Source organism: Stenella coeruleoalba, assembly GCF_951394435.1.
Source record: "Stenella coeruleoalba genome assembly, chromosome: 10".
Lineage (NCBI taxonomy): Eukaryota > Metazoa > Chordata > Mammalia > Artiodactyla > Delphinidae > Stenella > Stenella coeruleoalba.
The window spans coordinates 30,660,628-30,680,366 of record NC_137156.1 but is presented as its reverse complement, the minus strand read 5'-3'; the positions used below and the strand labels follow the sequence as shown (position 1 = coordinate 30,680,366).

Here is a 19,739-nt window from a genome sequence, read left to right as displayed (position 1 = left end):
ATTTCACAGCAAACGTGCTCTTCTTTGCAGTATAAACTTTTACTATTAAAAGGAGAGAGTAAAGAAGGGTAGTTGGGATGATCACATTGCTTTAAAATGTATGTAAAATGCTTAGCCAGTGGAAGCACTTAATGAATGAGATCCCAGGTCTCTCTCCTAAGTTTTATATCCGTCCTTTCTAATACGGTAACCGGTAGCTACATGCGGCTGTTATTTAAATAAATTTAAATTTATCAAAATAAAACATTTCAGTTCCTCGGTTGCACTCACCACATTTTAAGTGCTCAATGGCCATAACTGGTTACCGGCCACCATACTGAACAGTACGTATTTAGAACTTTTCTATGATCACAGAAAGCTCCATTGGACAGTCCTGTCTGATCTAGACCCTTATTGCCCACTGGAAATAACCGCCTAAATGTTCAGGCACCTAAAATTCCCCGTAACTACCAAATTTTTTCCTTTTGTAATCCTGCACTCAGTCCCCAAGCTTTTTGATCATAATAAAATGTTTGAGCACACTCTACAATATATTGATAATCATTTATTTATAGATTGTATAGCATACAACCGTATTATTGTCGACTTTGTAGACACACATACATAGAAATTTAAAAACCGAGAAAAGGGTAAATGGAATTCTGCTACATCTCCTGGCATGCCAGTGGGTTGTTTTGAGCTCTCCTTAGGGAAGGCAAACCATTTTAGGGGGAATGGTCCCTAATAAGTACGATTGGTCCAACATCAGAAAACTGTTCATCATCACAGACCCAATCCTCTCCATTCCCCTTCCTGTCCAGTTAGGCACCGAGGTGTTTTATCTTCCAAATGTTTCCCCGGTCCCTCTCCTTATCCCCTATCTCCAGTCCCTCCACTGCTCCCCAGTGTAGGTCTTCGTCATCTATTTATGTCCTGGATTCCTGAATCACCTGGGTTTCCAGATTGGTTGCTTTGTTTCCAGTGTCACTTCTCTCCACTCTATCCTTCACTCTCCCACTAGAGTAGACTCTCTAAAACAGAAATCTATCACTGTTTCCTCATTTTACACACATGCATACATACACACACATACCACCTGTCAATGCTTCTCATTTCCTTCCAAATGCCACAGGGAACACCGCCAGCCCTTGAAGATCTGCTCCCTCCCTATTTCTCCAGACTCTTCTCCCCCATAGCTCCTCCTTGAAACCCGTGCTCTTGCCACACCGCATACCTGAGATCCCTGAATGGCGATGTTCTCTGTTGCAAGCCCTTCCCCTGCCTGAGGCTCAGTTTCCACTGGAGGCATTCCCTGGTCTCTTGCTTCTGGGCTGAGGTGTCCCTCCTCTCCATTCCATGGCTCCCAGTGCACATTTCAGCCTTTGCATCTATTGCACTGAACTCTGATTGCCTATTGGCCATCCCTCTCCTGGGGTTATATTGTTGGGCCTTAACACAGTGCAGAGGGCTCTGCTGATGCCTAATAATGTTGACTGAATAGATGAATAGATGATGGAAGGTGATGTCTCCATAAAGCAGATTCAATTTCCTTACCTTTCCATCCTTTTCTATGCTTCTGTGGCACTTTTAACATCCCTCAACTAACACCCTTATCCTACAAGCCCACTCTATTACAGTTAATTGTTTTCATGTCTGTCTCCCCTTATAGACTACCATCTTCACAAAAGCAGGAACCATGTCTTATTTATCACTGAATCCTCAATGTTTGTTGATTTCATGAGTGAATGAATGAACATGAATGATCTGCTATTCATATCAGATAATTAGATTTGCTTCCCGCTGGTATTCTTGAAACATCTTGCCTATATTTTATTTCAAATGAAATCTGGACCACTCCAGGTGTTGTTAGGACTTACTTGGATACCAGATCAATTCTTCACGAATATTTGTGATGTAAATTTAATCCTGCCTACTTAGAAATGCTAAAGATAATTCATTCCAACTGAGTGTCAATGTCCATGAAATACAACATCCCAATCTTTATGGATTCAGATCAAAGTTAGCAGCGATTCCAATAAAAAGCAATTTTGCTAATTTGCAGGTTCAGAATCTCTCACAACTAAGTTTCTGTCACACTTCTAACAAATTAGGATGTCCACTTCTGGCCATGATGGTTGTCCTTGGGACTTGAGCTTTTCAAAGCAGCCCGTGATGGGCACACCATGTCCTATTTCCTTAAGATATATCCAAATGTTTATTCTTCAGATTCTCTACAGAATGACTGACTATCACCTTAACCTTATGGGCACATTAAAGACTTCATTTTGTTCTGTGAGACAAGCCATTAGACAGTTTTAAACAAATTTGACTTAAGTTTTAAAAAGGATCATTTGGCTGCTCCATTGAGAATAAAATATAATGTGCTGCTAGAAGACTGATTAGGAAGCCATCATAATCTTCCAGGCAATGGAAAGTGGTGACTTGGACCAGGATGACGGAATAGTCATGGTTAGCATCTGTATATCCTTTGTAGGATGGCTGATGGCTTGCATGACAGATGTGGAAAACATAAAGAGTCAAGGACGACTCCAAGTTTTTGGCCCGAGGAAACGCAAGGATATAGCAGTGGGGAAGGCCGATGGAAGAGCACTTGGCGGAGCTCACTTTTGGACCTGTTCAGTGCTGCTGGCTCTAGACAAGTGCCTTGGAGACATCCAGTGGAGATGTTGAGTGGAGGCTGGGGATGAGCCTGGTGTTTGGGTGGGGATTCAGTCAGGGCTGGAGGTACAAGAGATATACATACAGAGTTATCACTATTCAGACAATTATTGAAAGCCAAGGGATAGGATGAAGTCACTTAGGGAGCAAGTTAAATAGAAAAAACTAAGAAATCTGAGGAGAGAGCCCTGGGGCAGCCCAAAATGTGGAGGTTAGAAATGTGAGGAAGGTGAGCAAAGGGGCCTGAGAAGAAGTAGCCAAAGGGGTAGGATGATGAAAAGAGAGTGATTATCTCCAAAGTCCTGTGAAGAAAGCGTTTCATGGAGACCGCGAATTCCGTATCTAACGGGAGAGGTGGCAACGAGTACCCACGTGTAAAATGAAACATGAACATTCCCGCTTGCATAAAACAGCCAGTCCTTCTCAGTCCTTAGCACCCTTCCTGGAAGTAAATTAGATGAGCTCACTAAACTGACATTTTGTGTTTGGTAGAATAAGCAGTGACTTCCCGATATTCAGCGGTTACCTGGCAGCACTAGAGAAGTGCTTGCTAATTTTGCATTTGTGAACTATAAAACAGTTTTTGGATGAAGGTCCTCCTTTATCCAAACAAATGCTATTTTCTTAGAACTCTGTTTTCAGCCCTTCTCTAACTTTAGCTTGCCGTGACGGGAGTGCTTCTCTGAACTCAGCCCCCTGGGGAAAAGGTGGCTGGCATCCTTCCTCTCCAGTCCCTGGAGGAGAGGCACTGCGCCGGCAATAAGGACAACGGACCATTTGGCAGGGTAGGTGGGGCTGTTGCAGGGAAGAAGTCCCTCCACTCAGAGGGTAACCAAGGCGCAGACTTGGAAGGGGCCGTGGAATGCCTAGGGGCCTGGAAGTTGTCTATTCCCTGTAGAAGGTGAGGTGATGAGAAATGGAGTGGACCGAGCAGGAAGAAACGAGGAACTGGCTCATCGAGGGGCTTGAGTGTGTCGTGTGACAGTGTTGGGACTTTGACCCTGAAAATACAACAGACCTTGTGAATTAATTGTACTGAAAAATTATACTTATATGTGAAAATGAAGGTTCTTTAAGCATTATTATACATAAGAGGCCCTCAATGAATATTTCCTCTATCACGCAAATAAGTCATGTAAACAAGAAATAGTTCCTAAGCTATTTAAGAGCACAAGTTGAACTATTTTAGAAACGTTACGCATGTTTTGATTAGAAATAGAGCTAATGTTTATCAGTTCATTAAAATAGTTTTCCACTAGAACCTGTAAGCATTTCCTTAACTAACTTTAGTCCCTGTGATATTCTTAAAAATCAGAAAACTGAATTTCCTTTAAGGTAAAACTATAGTTCAGGCTTTGGACCAACTAACACTGTGTGCATGGTGAGGCTTTAGTATTTTTCTTCTTTTATTTTTGAGGGTTAAGTTAGTTCAGTTATTAAATTAGTATTAGTTATTGAAATAGTATAACTATTAATATTACATTTACTATCATTTCTAAACATTTTGATATTCTGGTTAAAAAAAAGTAAGCTGAGTTAATAATACAGATAATAAAGTAAGATGTGCTAAAACTCTTATTTTCTCCAAATCCAAATATTTGGATATTCTAGCAGAATTACCTAAATTATCCATGAAATAAAGTTCATATTTTTGCAATGGCAAAAAATAAATTGTGAAAAAAATAAAATAAAATAAAATGAGGGCTTCCCTGGTGGCGCGGTGGTTGAGAGTCCGCCTGCCGATGCAGGGGACACAGGTTCGTGCCCCGGTCCGGGAGGATCCCACATGCCGCGGAGCGGCTGGGCCCGTGAGCCATGGCCGCTCAGCCTGCGCGTACGGAGCCTGTGCTCCGCAACGGGAGAGGCCACAACAGTGAGAAGCCTGCGTACCGCAAAAAAAATTTAAAAAAAAAGTAAAATAAAAAATAAATAAATAAAATGAATTGTGCTTTCAAGCCTTTACCAGGTTACTGAATTTTGTTCGATGTCTAAAACATCAGGGACTAACACATACGTAACTGTGACATTAAAAGCTCCGTCACTCCAAAGAAAACGAGCCTCATAAACCCGTATCTTTACAAAAGCGCCTCAGAAGCAAGCTGAGCCGTGTTCATGCTGGGAATGTTCTCTTAATACTTCTAATGTCAAAACAGTGAACATAATGAGGCGTATTATTTACAATATGTATTTTTTACACTTGCAAGAACATTACACATCTACAAATAAAGCTCATTAAAATATAAACATGCTGAAAATTCCTTAAATGCTGAGTATTTGTGTGTTTTCCCCACGGGTAAATAAATGCTCAAGCTACACAGAACACAAAGTCCTACAAAACCTGGCCTCTACCCTCACGTTGCTAGTAATGCACATGGAGAGATGGGAAAGGTAACAATGTAAGATACATGTGGAAACAGAAGGGCTTTGGAGATGTGGGGTCTGGAGCAAGCCGTGTAACCCAGAGTTGACCAACTCTATGTGGAGGTGACACCTGAGCTAGACCTGGATGGAAGGACAGGTTCCAATAAGTAGACATGTTGAGTAGGGGCATTCCAGACCCAGTATAGAGTGAGAGTGAGGGGAGGGATGGGCACGGTAATCACGGGACAACTGGTAGACCCTCTGGGGTGGGCATTCCCAGATGTGCAGAAAGATGTATTTGTGTCAAATTTTTGGAGGGTCTGGAGTCCTAGGCTGATGAGTTTGGCTGGCAGGCAGTGGTGCCAGAGTCTTAACAAGAAAGTGACAATTAGAGCTAATTATTTAAGGAAAATTCATCTGTATGTAGTGAGTGAGATGGATTGAAAGAAGAGGTAATACAGCTGGGGGAAGGGTAAGAAAATGATGACATCATCTGGGGCATGACGACCTGGTTTAGGAGGTGGGAGTAGACACCTGGGGGCAGGCCGAGAAGAGGGAGGAGCAAAGGGGGCTCCAGAAGCCCAGGCCTAGGAGATCAGTGAGATATGGAAGAGAAACCGAGAGTACAGGCGGAATGCTAGGGTTAGCGGTAAGAAAGGACTTTAGTATTAGATGTCTAGATTTTGAGACTGAATCCCTTTTTAAAAGAAAATCTCTCTCTTTTTTTTCCTACTAGACGTCATCGAGGGCAGTGCCAGCATGGGCTGGAAAACTGCCACTGTTACCAGGAGCAGGGGCTCTGAAGTATATTCCTAGTTGCTACCAGCTGCAGCTTATGAAAATAGAATGGTCTTGCCCTGGAATTCAGAGAAGGCAGCATACAGACATACTTTCACAGACATCCTTCATTGAAGCATGGCTATTCAAGTTAAAGGGGAAGTACTTTTCCCACAACCTCATCCCCTTTAAGAAATCTTATAGGAAAATAAAAGCCTATAAGACAGGAGGCAAAATAATCTAGACCAGTGTTTCTCACACTTTAGCATGCATCAGAATCACATGGAAAAGCTTGTTCAAATGCAAGCTGCTTGGTCGACCCCCAGAGTTTTTCTGACTTAGTAGTTCTGGGGAAGGGCAGCCCAATTTGCATTTTTTACAAGTTTCCATGTAATGTTATTACTAGTGGTCTGGGGATCATACTTTAGAATCACTGATCTAGAGGCACTTGACAAGCAGAAAGGGAAAAAATAAGTTAAAAGATGTAGTTTATCAAACCTTTAGTTTTAGCACACAAAATTAAAATTACCGAGAATACCTCAGCTACACAGGAAACTTTATGGCCGGGGCACCAAACGTTTGATTGGGAATGATGGTGTGGGCAAAATCTGGAAGAGTGAGCACAGGGAAGCAAATCCAGAATAAAATAAGAACAGGATTAGGGTAAACTGGAAGAGCAGGAAAAGAAGAAAAGATGTGAGAAAGAGAAGAGAAGGGAATGGGACGTATCTAGAAGGAGGACAAGTTGGAGAGAAAGCAGTTGAGGAAGCAAAGAGGAAAGGTCTGGAGGACCTCAGGGCTTCTGGACTTGAGACACCGTTTTCTGTTTCACTGGGGAGATGAGAATCACGTCCTAGTGGGAGTACTGTCTCTGAGGTCACTGCTTTTCAGAGGGGCAGGCAGGATTATTTTAACGGTGATCCTCCTAGAAGAAAAACTCCCCTATGTATGAACTACGAGCTAGACGCTGGATACCTCTTTCTAAAGCTTCTTATTCAAGAAAAGGGCAAAGGAACATTACTGCCTTCATTAAGATGAATTACGCACCAAATAGAATTGATCTTGTGCTATATCTTAAATTCTAGACCCTCCAGGAGGAAAAATTTAAGAAGTGACATTTGTTTTTGTTTGCTTTGGTGATATACCCAGAGTAAATGAAACTCTACCCCCTTACAAAGCCCAGGCCATTTAGAAAGCTATTAACTGATGTGGTCAGTCTATGTTAATACAGTATTTCATGGAGTTCAACAGATCTTGAAAGAAAGCTTTTGCATTTAAGGAAATTATCTATTACTTAGGACGCTTTTGGTTGCAAGTGACAGAAAACCCCATTAGACTGGTTTCTGTATTGAAGGGACTGTATCGATTTATGTACCTGAAAAACCTAGAGCTGGTGCTGGCCTCAGGCAGAGATCACTCCAACGGCTCAACGATGTTACCAAAAAGCCAGTTCGCCTCTGCTGCTCTGCTCTATGGTACAACTTCATCCTGCTTTTACCGTCTCAAAAGTTTCTGGGGCCAAGTGCTTCATTATTCACATCCTACAGGGAATGATTATTTCTGACCCAGAAGTCTCAACAGAAGCTTTCACTTGGTAGTTAATTGTACTGCTTGAAACACAAGGCAAGACTAAAATCAATCACTATGGGAAGGGAGGGAGGGTTAGGGATGGGATGTGAGAACTGGCTTAGGGAACAGTGCTTCACTCCTATAGAGCTGGGGGCGGAATCAGCACCTCAGCGTCCCACGAATCTCCAAATGAAAATCAGAGCAATTAGCAAGGAAGAAGAAGACATTAACGATGGAGAGATAATAACCCATGGGCAACCGTGATATAGCACAGTGTTAATGCCAGTCCTCTTTTCCTAGGAGCTGAAACTTCTTTCTGAAAAACAAAGAGACCAAACTCATCAAAGAGCAGTAACTCAGTCTGATGAGGGGAGAAAGCCCATGAAAAAAAAAAAAAAGTGGTGGGGAGATACCCAGCCCAAAGTGCCCTTTTTTCCTCTCCACCAGCTACAAATCCTGTGCAGGTGTCCTGTGCACGACTGAGAGGCTAGCGATCTATTTGGTAAATGAAGGAAAAGAGGGTCCTTTCTGGCATTTTTGGAGCAGAAATGAACATGTTTTATTTTAGAAGCACTTTGGCCTAAGTATCAAAAATCACTCTGGTTTGCAAGGCAGATGTAGAGAACAAACGTATGGACACCACAGGGGGAAAGCGGGGGTGGGGGGGTGATGGTGGTCGGATGAATTGGGAGACTGGGATTGACATATACACACGAATATGTATAAAACAGATAACTGATAAGAACCTGCTGTATAAAAAATAAATTTAAAAAAATCACTCTGGAATTTGCTGCTTCTGTTCTTGACAGACTTAAACCTTAGCCTCATAATGAAGTGTCAGAATGAAATGGCTGGGAAAGTAATGACTGCGATTTCGCCAATGGTTTCTGTGCTCCTCTGAGCGAGTCACTGCCCCTCAGTAAAGCAGAAAGGAGAGAGAAGCATGGCTAGAAGTTAATAAAGGACCTGGCAGCCTCGCTCAGTCTTGGAGTTAACTACATCCGCTCTTCCCACCCTCGACCCTTTTCACATCCCCTCCAGGACGTGTGCGTGGCCATAGTGAAAATGTTAGGGCAATATTATGTTAGTAAATCCAGTTCATTCCGTTCCATTTACCAACGGGAGTTGAGGGGATGCATTTGTTTATGTAACAAATTCCTCAGAATGAACTGAATTCGTAACTTCTCATGAAATCCAGAGGGACTGGTGTTACTCACTCCTCTAGAGCATTCAGCTACCTCTAAGTATAATGCTTCTCAAATACAAGATTGCGCAAAGTTGGGTTACTGAATAAGGCACACTTATTAAAATTACATCATCGTTAATATAATAAACATATAGAAACTACTGTACTCAGAGCTTCACAAACCCCCAATATAGAGTTGCCTTGCTACCACTAACACACAGGTACCTGCGAGCACTTAATTTTATTTCTACCCTCAACGTTTGATACCACTGCCTTTCAGGAAGGTATGCCGTCTTTTGTGCTGTTTACTAATTATTCTCATCTAGCCCATAAAGCCTTTTCCAGTGCCCTTCCCTCTGAGTTCCTATGACAATTATGACATAGATGAGTCCTCTGGCATTTCTCAAGCACCGTCTCCTGCTATTCAGTAGAGCTTGTTTTGCATGCTGCTGTGTCTCATCTCTCCAACTGCATTATAAGCAACTCAGGAATGTTATGTGCCTTTGAATCTCCCTAGTGTTTCATAAGGTGTCTTGAGTTAGATTATAAGCTCCTTGAGGGAAGGGACTTCATCCATTATTTTGTTTTCCAAGGTAGCTCCTAGAACTCTACCCTGACATATAGCATACAATTGATAAATATTTACCGAATGAAGGAAATCATATTAACACTAGGTGCTCAAGAGATATTTGGTGGGTTGAATAATAGTACTACTAACCTACTATCAGCTGGACCTATGTTTGAATTAATTTTCCAACAGCAATGTGATTTTCATGAGTAATTCCAGATTAGTTCATGACTTTATGACTTGTACTGCCCTAGGATACATGAAGAACGCAAACACACAAAAAAGTAGAAATCACAGTTTTTATCCCCGAGGAATCCATGCCTCATTTCCATGTCTCGAGTACTGCAGCCTTCCTCTTATTACACCCTTTTCTCATCCAAGCATATGCCTTTGTAAGGGGGTTATCTTGCCAAAGATGAGGGCTATTGTTTTACATTGGAATTTAACCCATATCAGTTAGCACAATGATACAGCCAACTGGGATCCTCTTGCAGGGATGGGAACCAAGGAAAATCAGGGCTATTGGCTTTGGTGTGCGTTCCAGGGGGTGGGGATGGCAAGCACATCCCTTTCTGCTAAGATCATCAACTCTCAGAGACGCCCACTGGAAATCCCCTGTCCTATTCCTCCATCTAAATTCACAGTTAAGAGGAGAATGTCCACTCTTCATTTCCCATACTACCGTGGCTGGTAAAGTCTAGTAGTTCATGTGCTTTCTCCTGTTGGTTTTTCTGCAAAATCACTGGACTTCTCCAGCAGTAGATTTCCTGGGAAGGGGTCCCTTCCACGACAGGGAAGTGCCTAGCAAGGGGTTCACCCTCCACGTATATTTTCTGAACTCCCATCGTTCTGAGGAGGACCTCTAGCTCTTCCATTCTGCTTTTTGGTTCGCAGCCGATGGCAGCACTGAGTTCTTATTTAGTGTTCACTTGGGAGAGGGGCTCTCGGACTGCCTCAGTGGCCCGAACACCAAGGGGCGACAGCTGCAAGGCCACAAGACTGTTTTCTTGACAAACTTTGATTGTCATCTACTTCCCAGGCAACTTTCTCTGACTCACTGAGTATTTGGTACATGAGAAAATAAATTGGCTTGAGGTACACGAACTAAGAATGGGTGCAATTTTCTAGGGATTATACTAAGGGTTTGTGGGATTAACTTTCTAGTGCAAAGATCTATCTTGGCATATGTTGTCCAAATGAAGTCATTCACCCTCTTGAACAATTTTCTGTTTTTTTAAAAAAATGTTTCATGAGTTGGCTGTTTAAAATAAGTAACAGGAAAATTATGGACTATTAAAAATAGAAGCTTAGTGGAAAACTAGATTAAGTAGGTTTTTAAAAATTAAGTCATATTTATTCAACCTTCGTATTTAACCTGTAGATTTTGGTTATATGGTATATGTTTTGCTGCACTTCACACTCGAAAGTTTTCAAAGGAAAACTTAATATCTTGTCCCCAAAATTGCTCCTGTTCCTAATTTCTCTATTTCTACCATCTCTTCCAGCCACCTAGATTCAAAGCTACAGCATTCCTCAAACCCCACCTCTCGCCTGGTCACTGTTTCTAATCATCTTCCAAATCTGGTAGACTGCACACCACTCCATCTCTCTCACATGCAATGTCAGCATGCCCCACTCTAGGCTGCTCTACCCAAAACGTTTTAATACTTCATTAGTGCTTTGTGAGCTGTGTACCTGGGTATTAAAGGGCCTTTCCGGTTGGGCCAATGTCCCTTTTGAGTCTGTCTTCTTGCTACTACTTGTAATCTGGTCTCCATAACAGTAAAACCAGAACCCCTAACCTACATATCCCTGTACTAAATGACCCCTCGATCACTGTTCCCTCAGTCTGGAAGTTCATCCAACCCTTCAAAGGCCTCTCTCCCAAGAAAATCATCTAAGATCACCCTGACCAGATACACCCTCTCTCTTGAATCCCCACAGCGTGATGCTTGGCCATCTCTCACCCTGCGTCCCTTGAAGTCATTTATGAACTCGATATGGTATCCTCCTCGCCTTCTCCCAGGGCTGAGGGCTGAGAACATGTCTTACTCTTGCCCAAAGCTTCTGCAGTACCCAGGACACTGCCTTACATATAGTATAAGCTCGGTACATTGAAAAATGTATAGTTTCTGTATAAATAATATACTATTGATGGAGGTGAAATATCATGGTCCCCTCTTTTGTACCCATTACTGTCAAACTCCAGCAAATGTCTGTCAGCCTCAAAAGATATCACAGTAATGTCATAACAGCCCCTCTTAGAAACCATAGTCATCAGTTAATCCTTGACCATTGGCCCATACTACATGCTTCATTGCAAAGCATTTCAGTTCTTGGTCTAAAATACTTCTAGCTCAATTTCAAAGACGCTTATAGTAAACTCTTTAGTTACAACTGGGAATATATATAAAGGGACCTGAAAAAAAGTAATACCTAACATTTTTAGAAGACCTACTCTTACAACATTGATATTGGTGACAAAAATAATAACTGTATTATTGGTTTAAGAACTGCTTTTCTGGGCTTCCCTGGTGGCACAGTGGTTAGGAATCCGCCTGCCAATGAGGGACACGTGTTCGATCCCTGCCCGGGAAGATCCCACATGCTGCGGAGCAACTAAGTCCATGTGCCACAACTACTGAGCCTGCACTCTGGAGCCCGGGAGCCACAACTACTGAAGCCCGTGCGCCTAGAGCCCGTGTTCTGCAACAAGAGAGGCCACCGCAATGAGAGACCCATGCACCACAAGGAGGAGTGGCCTCCGCTCGCTGAAGCTATGGAAAGCCCGCGGGCAGCAACGAAGACCCAATGCAGCCAAAAATAAAAACAAATAAATAAATAAATTTTAAAAAAAAGAACTGCTTTTCTAAAGTAAAAATGATATGAGAAAGGGTGAGCATGATGGGCTTTTGTAGTTTTGTTTGTTTTTGTTGGTTATACTATTCCCTTCAAGTATCTGACACTCAATTATAATGTTAACTTTGGAGTTTTTTGGTGGGTGTGTCAGCATGCTTTCAGATCTAACCAATGAAACCTCCAACTCAAGCTGCCTTAAAAATAAGGGAACATTTATTACATATATATGTAATATATATTATTAATAAAAAGCATTTATTATCTAACATAACAGGAAGTAGAGTAGCTCCTCAAAACTGATGATTCAGTGGCACGTGACATCTCATGGACCAAGCTCTTCACATACCTCTACTCTGTGTCCACAGACTCCAAACCACCCTAAAGCTTATTCCTCTTGAACTTGCTCTTAGCAGCAACTGGAGCTACCTACCTGCTTGCTTGTTCACTCCCAATGGGAGAGGACAGTATATACTTTCCTAACCGTGAAAGAAGAAAAGCTCTCCTTTCAGTCTGATCGGCCAGTTTAAGTCAAGGACCTACCCCAGGACGAACAGTTGTCTCCAGGGAAACACCAGGCACAAATCTGCTTACCCCTCAGCTTCTAGAATAACTTCTAAGAAGGAAGATAGAATTTCCATGGTTGGCTAAGGGTAATGAAAACCATTTTGGGGGAGGTGTCAATTATGAAAAGCAAGTTGATATTATGAAACATAAAACAAAGGAGGAGTTGAACGGATGCTGTTGGGTAAGTCACAATTGCAAATACGGATTGGTAAGTATGTTCAAACAATGAAGACAATTGCCTTAAGAAACTACAATATTTCGAATATAGAATTTTTAAAGGATTTGTATGTTCACTGAGTGAGATTTTGTTACAAATAGGTACCAACATTTCTCCAACAGAACCATCACCAACAAGGAAATGGGATTTATTTAATGTAGGCTGTAAGTTTTATGAGGTCAGGGACCATGTCCATCTTCCTCAGTGCTCTATCCCTAATGCCTAGCAGAGGGCCTGGCACAGGTGAGATGTTCAGAAAGGTTTCTTTTTGAATAAATAAACAGTAAATAATTTGCACTAGAACAGGGCATCACATTGAAGAGGAGGCCTGGGTGCCACATTCATTTAACTCAAAAAGATATCAAAGGCAACTTTTTATAGAACCAAACTAATTCAATAAAGAAAAACCACCCAGTAAGCGGCTGTCATGCTCGAAGTTAAAGATGTTCTGTAATCCCAGCAAATGTCTGTGCTAATGTTGTTGTTCAAGAAATATTATTCTTCTATCTATATCTTTAAAAAAGGTAGAACTCAAACCACTTCAAATTATCCTTACAGGAAAGCTGAGCATTTGGAACACAAACCCAGCTTTCATCTGGCAGCTGCAACTATAATATTTTATTCTCACAAGGTCTCCTATCAGAAGCCACTGCAGACATTCCCACAAAGACATCGCACAATGTGAGGGCCAATCAAACAGAATGTGGTCTCCTAGATTTCCCTGTAGTTTTGATAATAGAGAAAAGAGGGATTAAACCAAAGCTTCCCCCCTCCAAGCCCTCGTCTTTCCGCAGACTTTCTGGATAAATGTGCCCCAGCTGTCGCACTGACCTTCCAGGACACTGGTACTTCCCACTCCCAAATGCCATGAAGCAGTCCAAGAAAGCATGCTTCTCTAAATTTGCCTTTTTCCAACGTTCCTGTGGGAAGAAAGCATTTTTTTTCTAAATCAGTCTTATATAAATAAGCTTAACTTTATTTCTCTAGGCTAAAAATGATCTTGTACAGCTAATCCTTGCATATAAAGTTGCAGGGTTGTTGGTAATTTTTTCCAACCTGTTATTAATATCAGCCACAATTATGTTTTTGGAATGGGAACTAATAAATAAAAAGGTTTAAAAAGAACTCTGTTAAGTGGTAAATGTAAATGACAACGTAAATCAACCACAGAATTGACCTCAGAAGAGGAAGAATATTTATAATAAGGCCTCAGGCTCCATCATAAAATTGCCCTTGGTAATAAACTTAGTAATGAGGCACTGACAGCCCTCCCTGTTGGAGAAAGCTTGGTCTGCAGAATTCATTCATCTGGATGCCATTTCTGACAGTTTTACCTAAAGGCAGAGAATGGACTGAATGACCTCTTAAGATTTTGTTTAGCCCTGTAACTCCCCAGTTCTAAGAAATAGCAGAACACAGTTTTAATTTGCTTCATTTTTAGTTTTGTACTCCTTGGAAACCAGTAACAGAAGCAATTGTCTGAAGAACATGAAATATGGCTTCTATCAGAACCAAGCATATTTACTTTTAACATGTCCTGCTGGTTTCAGACAAAAAGGTATTTTAAAGTTGGTGAAGCTTATTCCAAAAACTTTTCTATCTGATTTGTAAATGTTATGACATCTATATTACAAATCTGGTCTGGGATTTGTAGCCTCAGTTACCGGAGAAATATGGCTGCTTAATGATATAGCCCTAGTTCATTTATGAATTCATACTCCCGGCAGAAATCCAAGGACAATGTATACTGAAAGAGACAACTTACAGGCTTGAACAGGTCAGGTTCAGGAAAATACTTTGGGTTTCTATGTAGCCAAAATGGAGACAACATCAGCAAGTCACCAGAAGGAACGGTATAATTCTATAACAGAAAAATGGTTCCAAGTCATGTTTGGAGATCTGCTTTAATGAGAGCTTGGGTCATTAAAAATAATCCTACAACCATATTACCATATTAGAGAGAAGACATATACATCGTATAATCAATGGTGAGAAAATCCCTTTCCCAGATGGGTCATTTCTATTTTCCAACGTAGGCAATTCCTGATTTCTAATTCTGATGATCAGTTATACATACATATATCTTTGGTTACATGGAGGAAGATAGAGATACATGTGAAAATTTTAAGTCCACTGTAATGCAGCTTTTGATGTTTGATATTGGAGTTTGCAGGAAGTGGTCTTGATGATGGAAACCACAGTGGATTCCCAGGTTCTAGAACAGAAAAAACTAACTCTGAGACAGGACACTGGCCATACTGGCCCTGAGAACAGGGGCAGTGGATGTTCTGTCTTTGGGGATGCGGATGACAGTGGCAGGGCAGGGGCAGTGGATTCTGTTTGTTTGTTTCACTCTAGCAGCAGCTGTTAGGGCAGAAAGAAGTTGAAGACAACTGCTTAGGAAGACATAGGACAAAGCAAGTTGTTGTGGGTTTATTGGGTTGGTTTCACATTTGAGGTCTCAGTGGTTGTGAAACTGATGATAAACAGTATGTTTCCTCAAGCAGCAGAGTCTGCATGGTCCTTCTCCATTCACATTATAATAGCTTTTCATGATATATAAACTATACCAAGGACTAAAAACTATTTCACAAAATCATCTTTACATCGTCTTGTTCAGGAACCAGAGGACAAAGAGATCGCTCTTTGCCTTTGTGAGATCGCTAGAGAGCTACCATCTCTACTGAGGTGAAGACGTTTTATCAGTTAACTCCCTTTGCCAAGCATCAGAAGCCACATCTGTTTAATCCTGCGTAATTTTGAAGCATCCTCAAGATATCTGCAAAACACTTACTTTAAGTTTACGTATCTACAACAGTAGCATGTTCCAATTGAAAACATGTCTTTTTATGTGAGCAGGGAGTGGAGTATGGGGAGGGGCCATCGTTTTTTAACCCAAGAGAACCCCTGTTGACTCCGATGGTTGCTGAGTATTGCTTGAGTTTGGTAATTTCAGTGCCAGGATTGCTGGAGAGTCAGGTCAAGATAGGAAGAGATGGAGACTTGCTCATGCCCTCTTACCATTTTTAAAGTGGAAAAGACCTGTGAGATCCCAGTCTCGTGTGTTTGTTCTACCTCTGCTGCAACTGAGGCTAGAGGGGTCATGATTGGCTCTGAAATCAGCTGGGGAGGGCCGTGATATGTCTGGGGGCAGCCCTGGGCCAGGCATCCTGTCAGGGCAACTGCTGCCCTGCCCCTCCCCCCACCCTCCCCACAGCCCTCTTCAGTGGCTGCTGACCTAGGATCATGATGTGGAGATGCTGACTGCTGCAGCCTACAAAGCAGGGTAGCAGAAGAAGACTTCAAAGGCAGCCTCGGGAACAGCATTCACACTAGCAACAGGGAGGAGACCAGACAGAAGTTCCTGGTGCAGCAGCAAATGCCAGGCGGGTGAGTGGCAGAAAAGGGTGTGAGAGCTGGTTGTATCAAAGGAATCCTCTGAGCAAACGGACATCGTTATGTCTGGGCCAGACGGTCCTGTCATTGTTAACATGGCACATGAAGAGAAAGATCAAGAGGGAGACAAAATAGTCAGAGGACCAGGGCATGGATCACTAGGAAGTGGAACTCACAGCTTCCCTGTGTTGGCAATAATGACACCTGTCAGGTAGACAGAAGTGAACTTGGCCAGCCCACCCCACAGGGATGCTGTGAGGCCAGATGAACTTCATCTGCTAGTCCGGAGACTGGCTTTTCTTGACGAGGGAAGAGAAGAAGGATTCTCTGTTGTAACTCAAGAAGGATGCTAAGACCAAAGTGGGTGCAAGGAATGCAGACTCTTACTTCAAGCAAAGAGGAGTCCTGTAAAGGCAAAGCGTCCATCAGAGGAGCCCCAAAGCACATTCTTTCTCTCTAGCTCTTGGCCAGGAGCTTGGTTGGTGTTAGTTGCTTAAAAAAAAAAAAAAGTACTTTAAAAATTAAAAGTATATTCTTTTGTGTAATAAAAACTGCTTTCTAGAAATTTTGCAAAATTCAGAAAAATAGAAAAAACTAGAAAAGAAAACAACAAGAGAGCTGGCAACAAAAGACAGTTATCAGTTGGCTAGACTTCCCTCCAGTACTTTTACCTAATAACAGTAGTTTAGCTTTGCGGTTTTTTTATTGTTGTTTTTAAATATAGTCTGTTGTTTATATATACTGATATTGTTTACATATATGAATACCTAGTATATACATATTGTTTTTATCCTACTGAATAATTTTTGACTCTTATATTGTTCACTTGATATTATAGCATAAGTATTATTTTTATATTGTATACTCATTTAAAATAATTTTCTCTCCAGTGGCTTCTTAATCAATCGTTCTCTACTATTTTTGCTATAATAAATAATGCCATCACAAACATCTTCTTCCACAAAGCATTGTCCATATAAAATCTTTTAACATATATGTTCAGAAGACATAGGAATATACATGTCCTATGTCTTCTGAACATCTAAGGCTATTAATATATGTTGCTCAACTGTTTCCTCAAATTTTGTAGCAAGATATGTTTCTAACTAAATATATGAGAGTATCAATTTCATTGCCCTCTCATCTGCTAATCTGACATTTTAAATAGTTTTTTTTTGATTGCTGTTTAAAAGTTTATGTCTTTGCTGAGTATTTTCCATGTTGTTATTTTCTTCTATAAAACTTTTGTGTTCATGTCCTATCCTCATTTATCTATATATATATATTAGTCCTTTACTTATGGATCTGTGAATTCATTAAATATTATAATTATTAACTCTTGAATTGTACTTATACTGACATTTATTCTTAATTTTTGGCTGACATTTAATTTACGTTATACTTTAAAAAACAGGACACGTTAAATTTTGATATGGTACAGTCTGTTCATCTGCTTTGTGGTTTCATTGATTAATCCTAAACATAAGAAGCCCTCTTCTCTCCACAACAGTGGCTTTCAAAGGTGGCTTAGGGTCTTCTGGGAGTCCCAAGACATTGTCAGAGAATCTGCCAGATCAAAAACCATTCCTGGGTAAAAGACTCATTCAAAGTATAGGATAGACCAATGGATTTTAATGTAACTGAGTACAAAAAATTCATTAATATATTTTCAGATTGCAACAAACTTTTAAGAAAGTACCTCTGTTGAGTTTTAGTGTAGTATCAAAGAATAGCCACAGAAATATCTGAAAAGGCTAATAAAATACTCCTTCCTTTTTTGGTTACATGTCTGTGAGAGGCTGACTCTTCTTCATTTCCATTAATAGGAAACAATATATCACAACAACTGAATGCAGACACATATATGGGAATTCAGATTGCTTCTATTAGCAAAAGGCATCAGAGAGATTTGCAAATACTTAAAATGATGCTGTTCTTCTATATTTTGTGTGTTTTGAAAAATATAGTTATGTTTCATAAAACTACACTATCTGGGGACTTCCCTGGTGGTCCAGTGGTTAAGACTTTGCCTTCCAATGCAGCGCATGTGGGTTCAATCCCTGGTCGGTGAGCTAAGATCCAACCTGCCTCGCTCCAAAAAGCCAAAACATAAAACAGAAGCAATATTGTAACAAATTCAATAAAGACTTTAAAAATGGTCCACATCAAAAAAAAAATCTTAAAAAAAACCCCCACACAATTATTTTAATAGGTATTAGGTTTCTTATTATTTTTAAAGTGAATTATTAAATAAATATTTTAACAATTTCTCAGCTTTAGTTTCTAATACAGTAAATACTGATAGTAAATACTGATAACACTGATAATAAAGAGAAGGAAGGAATACAGTAAACCAAAGAAACCAGAGTTTGTCCATTCTCACTTATTCCAAAAAAATATAGAAAGGAATGATTATAGGAGCAAAACTAAATATTCTGTTCAGACTGTAATAAATATCCTGTTCAGATTCCATTAGGAAAGAGCAGTGGAGAATACTTCTAGCATTCATAGCAAGGAATCTTGACCTGTTGTCCAACTGGTCAAAACATAGATGATCCCATCTGAAATGATTTTTATGATCCAAATTCCTGGGAGCATATTAATATGTTCAGCAAAGACATTTCACCTGTTTTAGAAAATACTTGAAGTTTAAAAGAACCAAGTCATATGAATTTATACTAAGGAAATAATCAGTGCACAAATATTTAGCTACAGGAATGTTAATCTTTGCACTATTTATAATAGTGAAAGAATGGAAGCCACGTACATATTCAAGAACATTGAACAGATTTTAAAATTTATTTGATGTCCATATATTAGATTATGCTGTAATTCAAAATGATGTAGATATCTTTTATTGATACAGAAAACTATCTGGGATCTATTATTAAATAAAATAAAAGCAGGTTGTGAGAAAACTAGCTTTGTGTGACCCCAATTTATTTTTTTAATGCACATATTACAGAAAAAAATTCTGAAATTATAATAATACCAAATGTTCATAGTGGTTATCTCTAACTTGCAAGATTCTAAGCAATTTTTAATTTCTTCCTTTAGCTTCTTTTTATGGTCTTTTTTCCCCCTAATTACCATGCTTTGCTTGTGTAATAAGAAAAAAAAAACCTGTTCCATTTATTATTTTTAAAGTCTCAACTCTGTAGGGTGAACATCACAGTGATTAGTTTGGGCCTCCTAAGAGGAAAGGCAGTGTTTATTTTGTGTACAGAAGAAATAGCAGGTACAGGAAACACTGCACCTTTTACAAATATTAAAAAGAGATGTGAAAAATAATGAAAGGAAATGCTGGAGCATTCTGGGATGATAGTAGCCTGAGTACGTGATTGTGGGGTTGCTCTACCACTGAGAGAGGCATAACTGCAGCTGCGAGGGCTTGGAAGGCGCCTCGGATGCTTCTGAGCCTCGTGTCCTCTAGGAAGAACATGTGGGTGTGAGGAGGTAGAAGTAAGAGACTATGAATTTTTAAAATAATTTATTAAATGGTTTTGGATATCTATTACTTTTAATTAAGATTTTTTTATTGGGAATCCATAGGTGGTGGACCTATAAAATAGCCCAGTTTTGTA

The 19,739-nt window shown here is 40.4% G+C and overlaps 1 protein-coding gene across 16 annotated transcripts in view; it reads right to left on the bottom strand.

The window, feature by feature from the left end:
- Positions 1-19,739, bottom strand: part of CYP39A1 (cytochrome P450 family 39 subfamily A member 1) — an 80,232-nt gene that overhangs the window by 18,317 nt on the left and 42,176 nt on the right. For 15 of the 16 annotated variants that reach the window (XR_013830046.1, XR_013830047.1, XR_013830048.1 and 12 more), the window contains 2 exons: positions 14,525-14,620; positions 13,591-13,679 (listed from right to left, as the gene is read on the bottom strand). Coding sequence is in view for 2 of the 16 variants with exons in the window: in XM_079933239.1 (XP_079789365.1) it covers positions 13,591-13,679; positions 14,525-14,620 (185 nt within the window). In the remaining 14 variants the exon portion in view is untranslated. Of the gene's footprint in view, positions 1-6; positions 2,719-13,590; positions 13,680-14,524; positions 14,621-19,739 lie in introns of those variants that run through there. The other variant, XM_079933240.1, reaches the window with a different exon arrangement.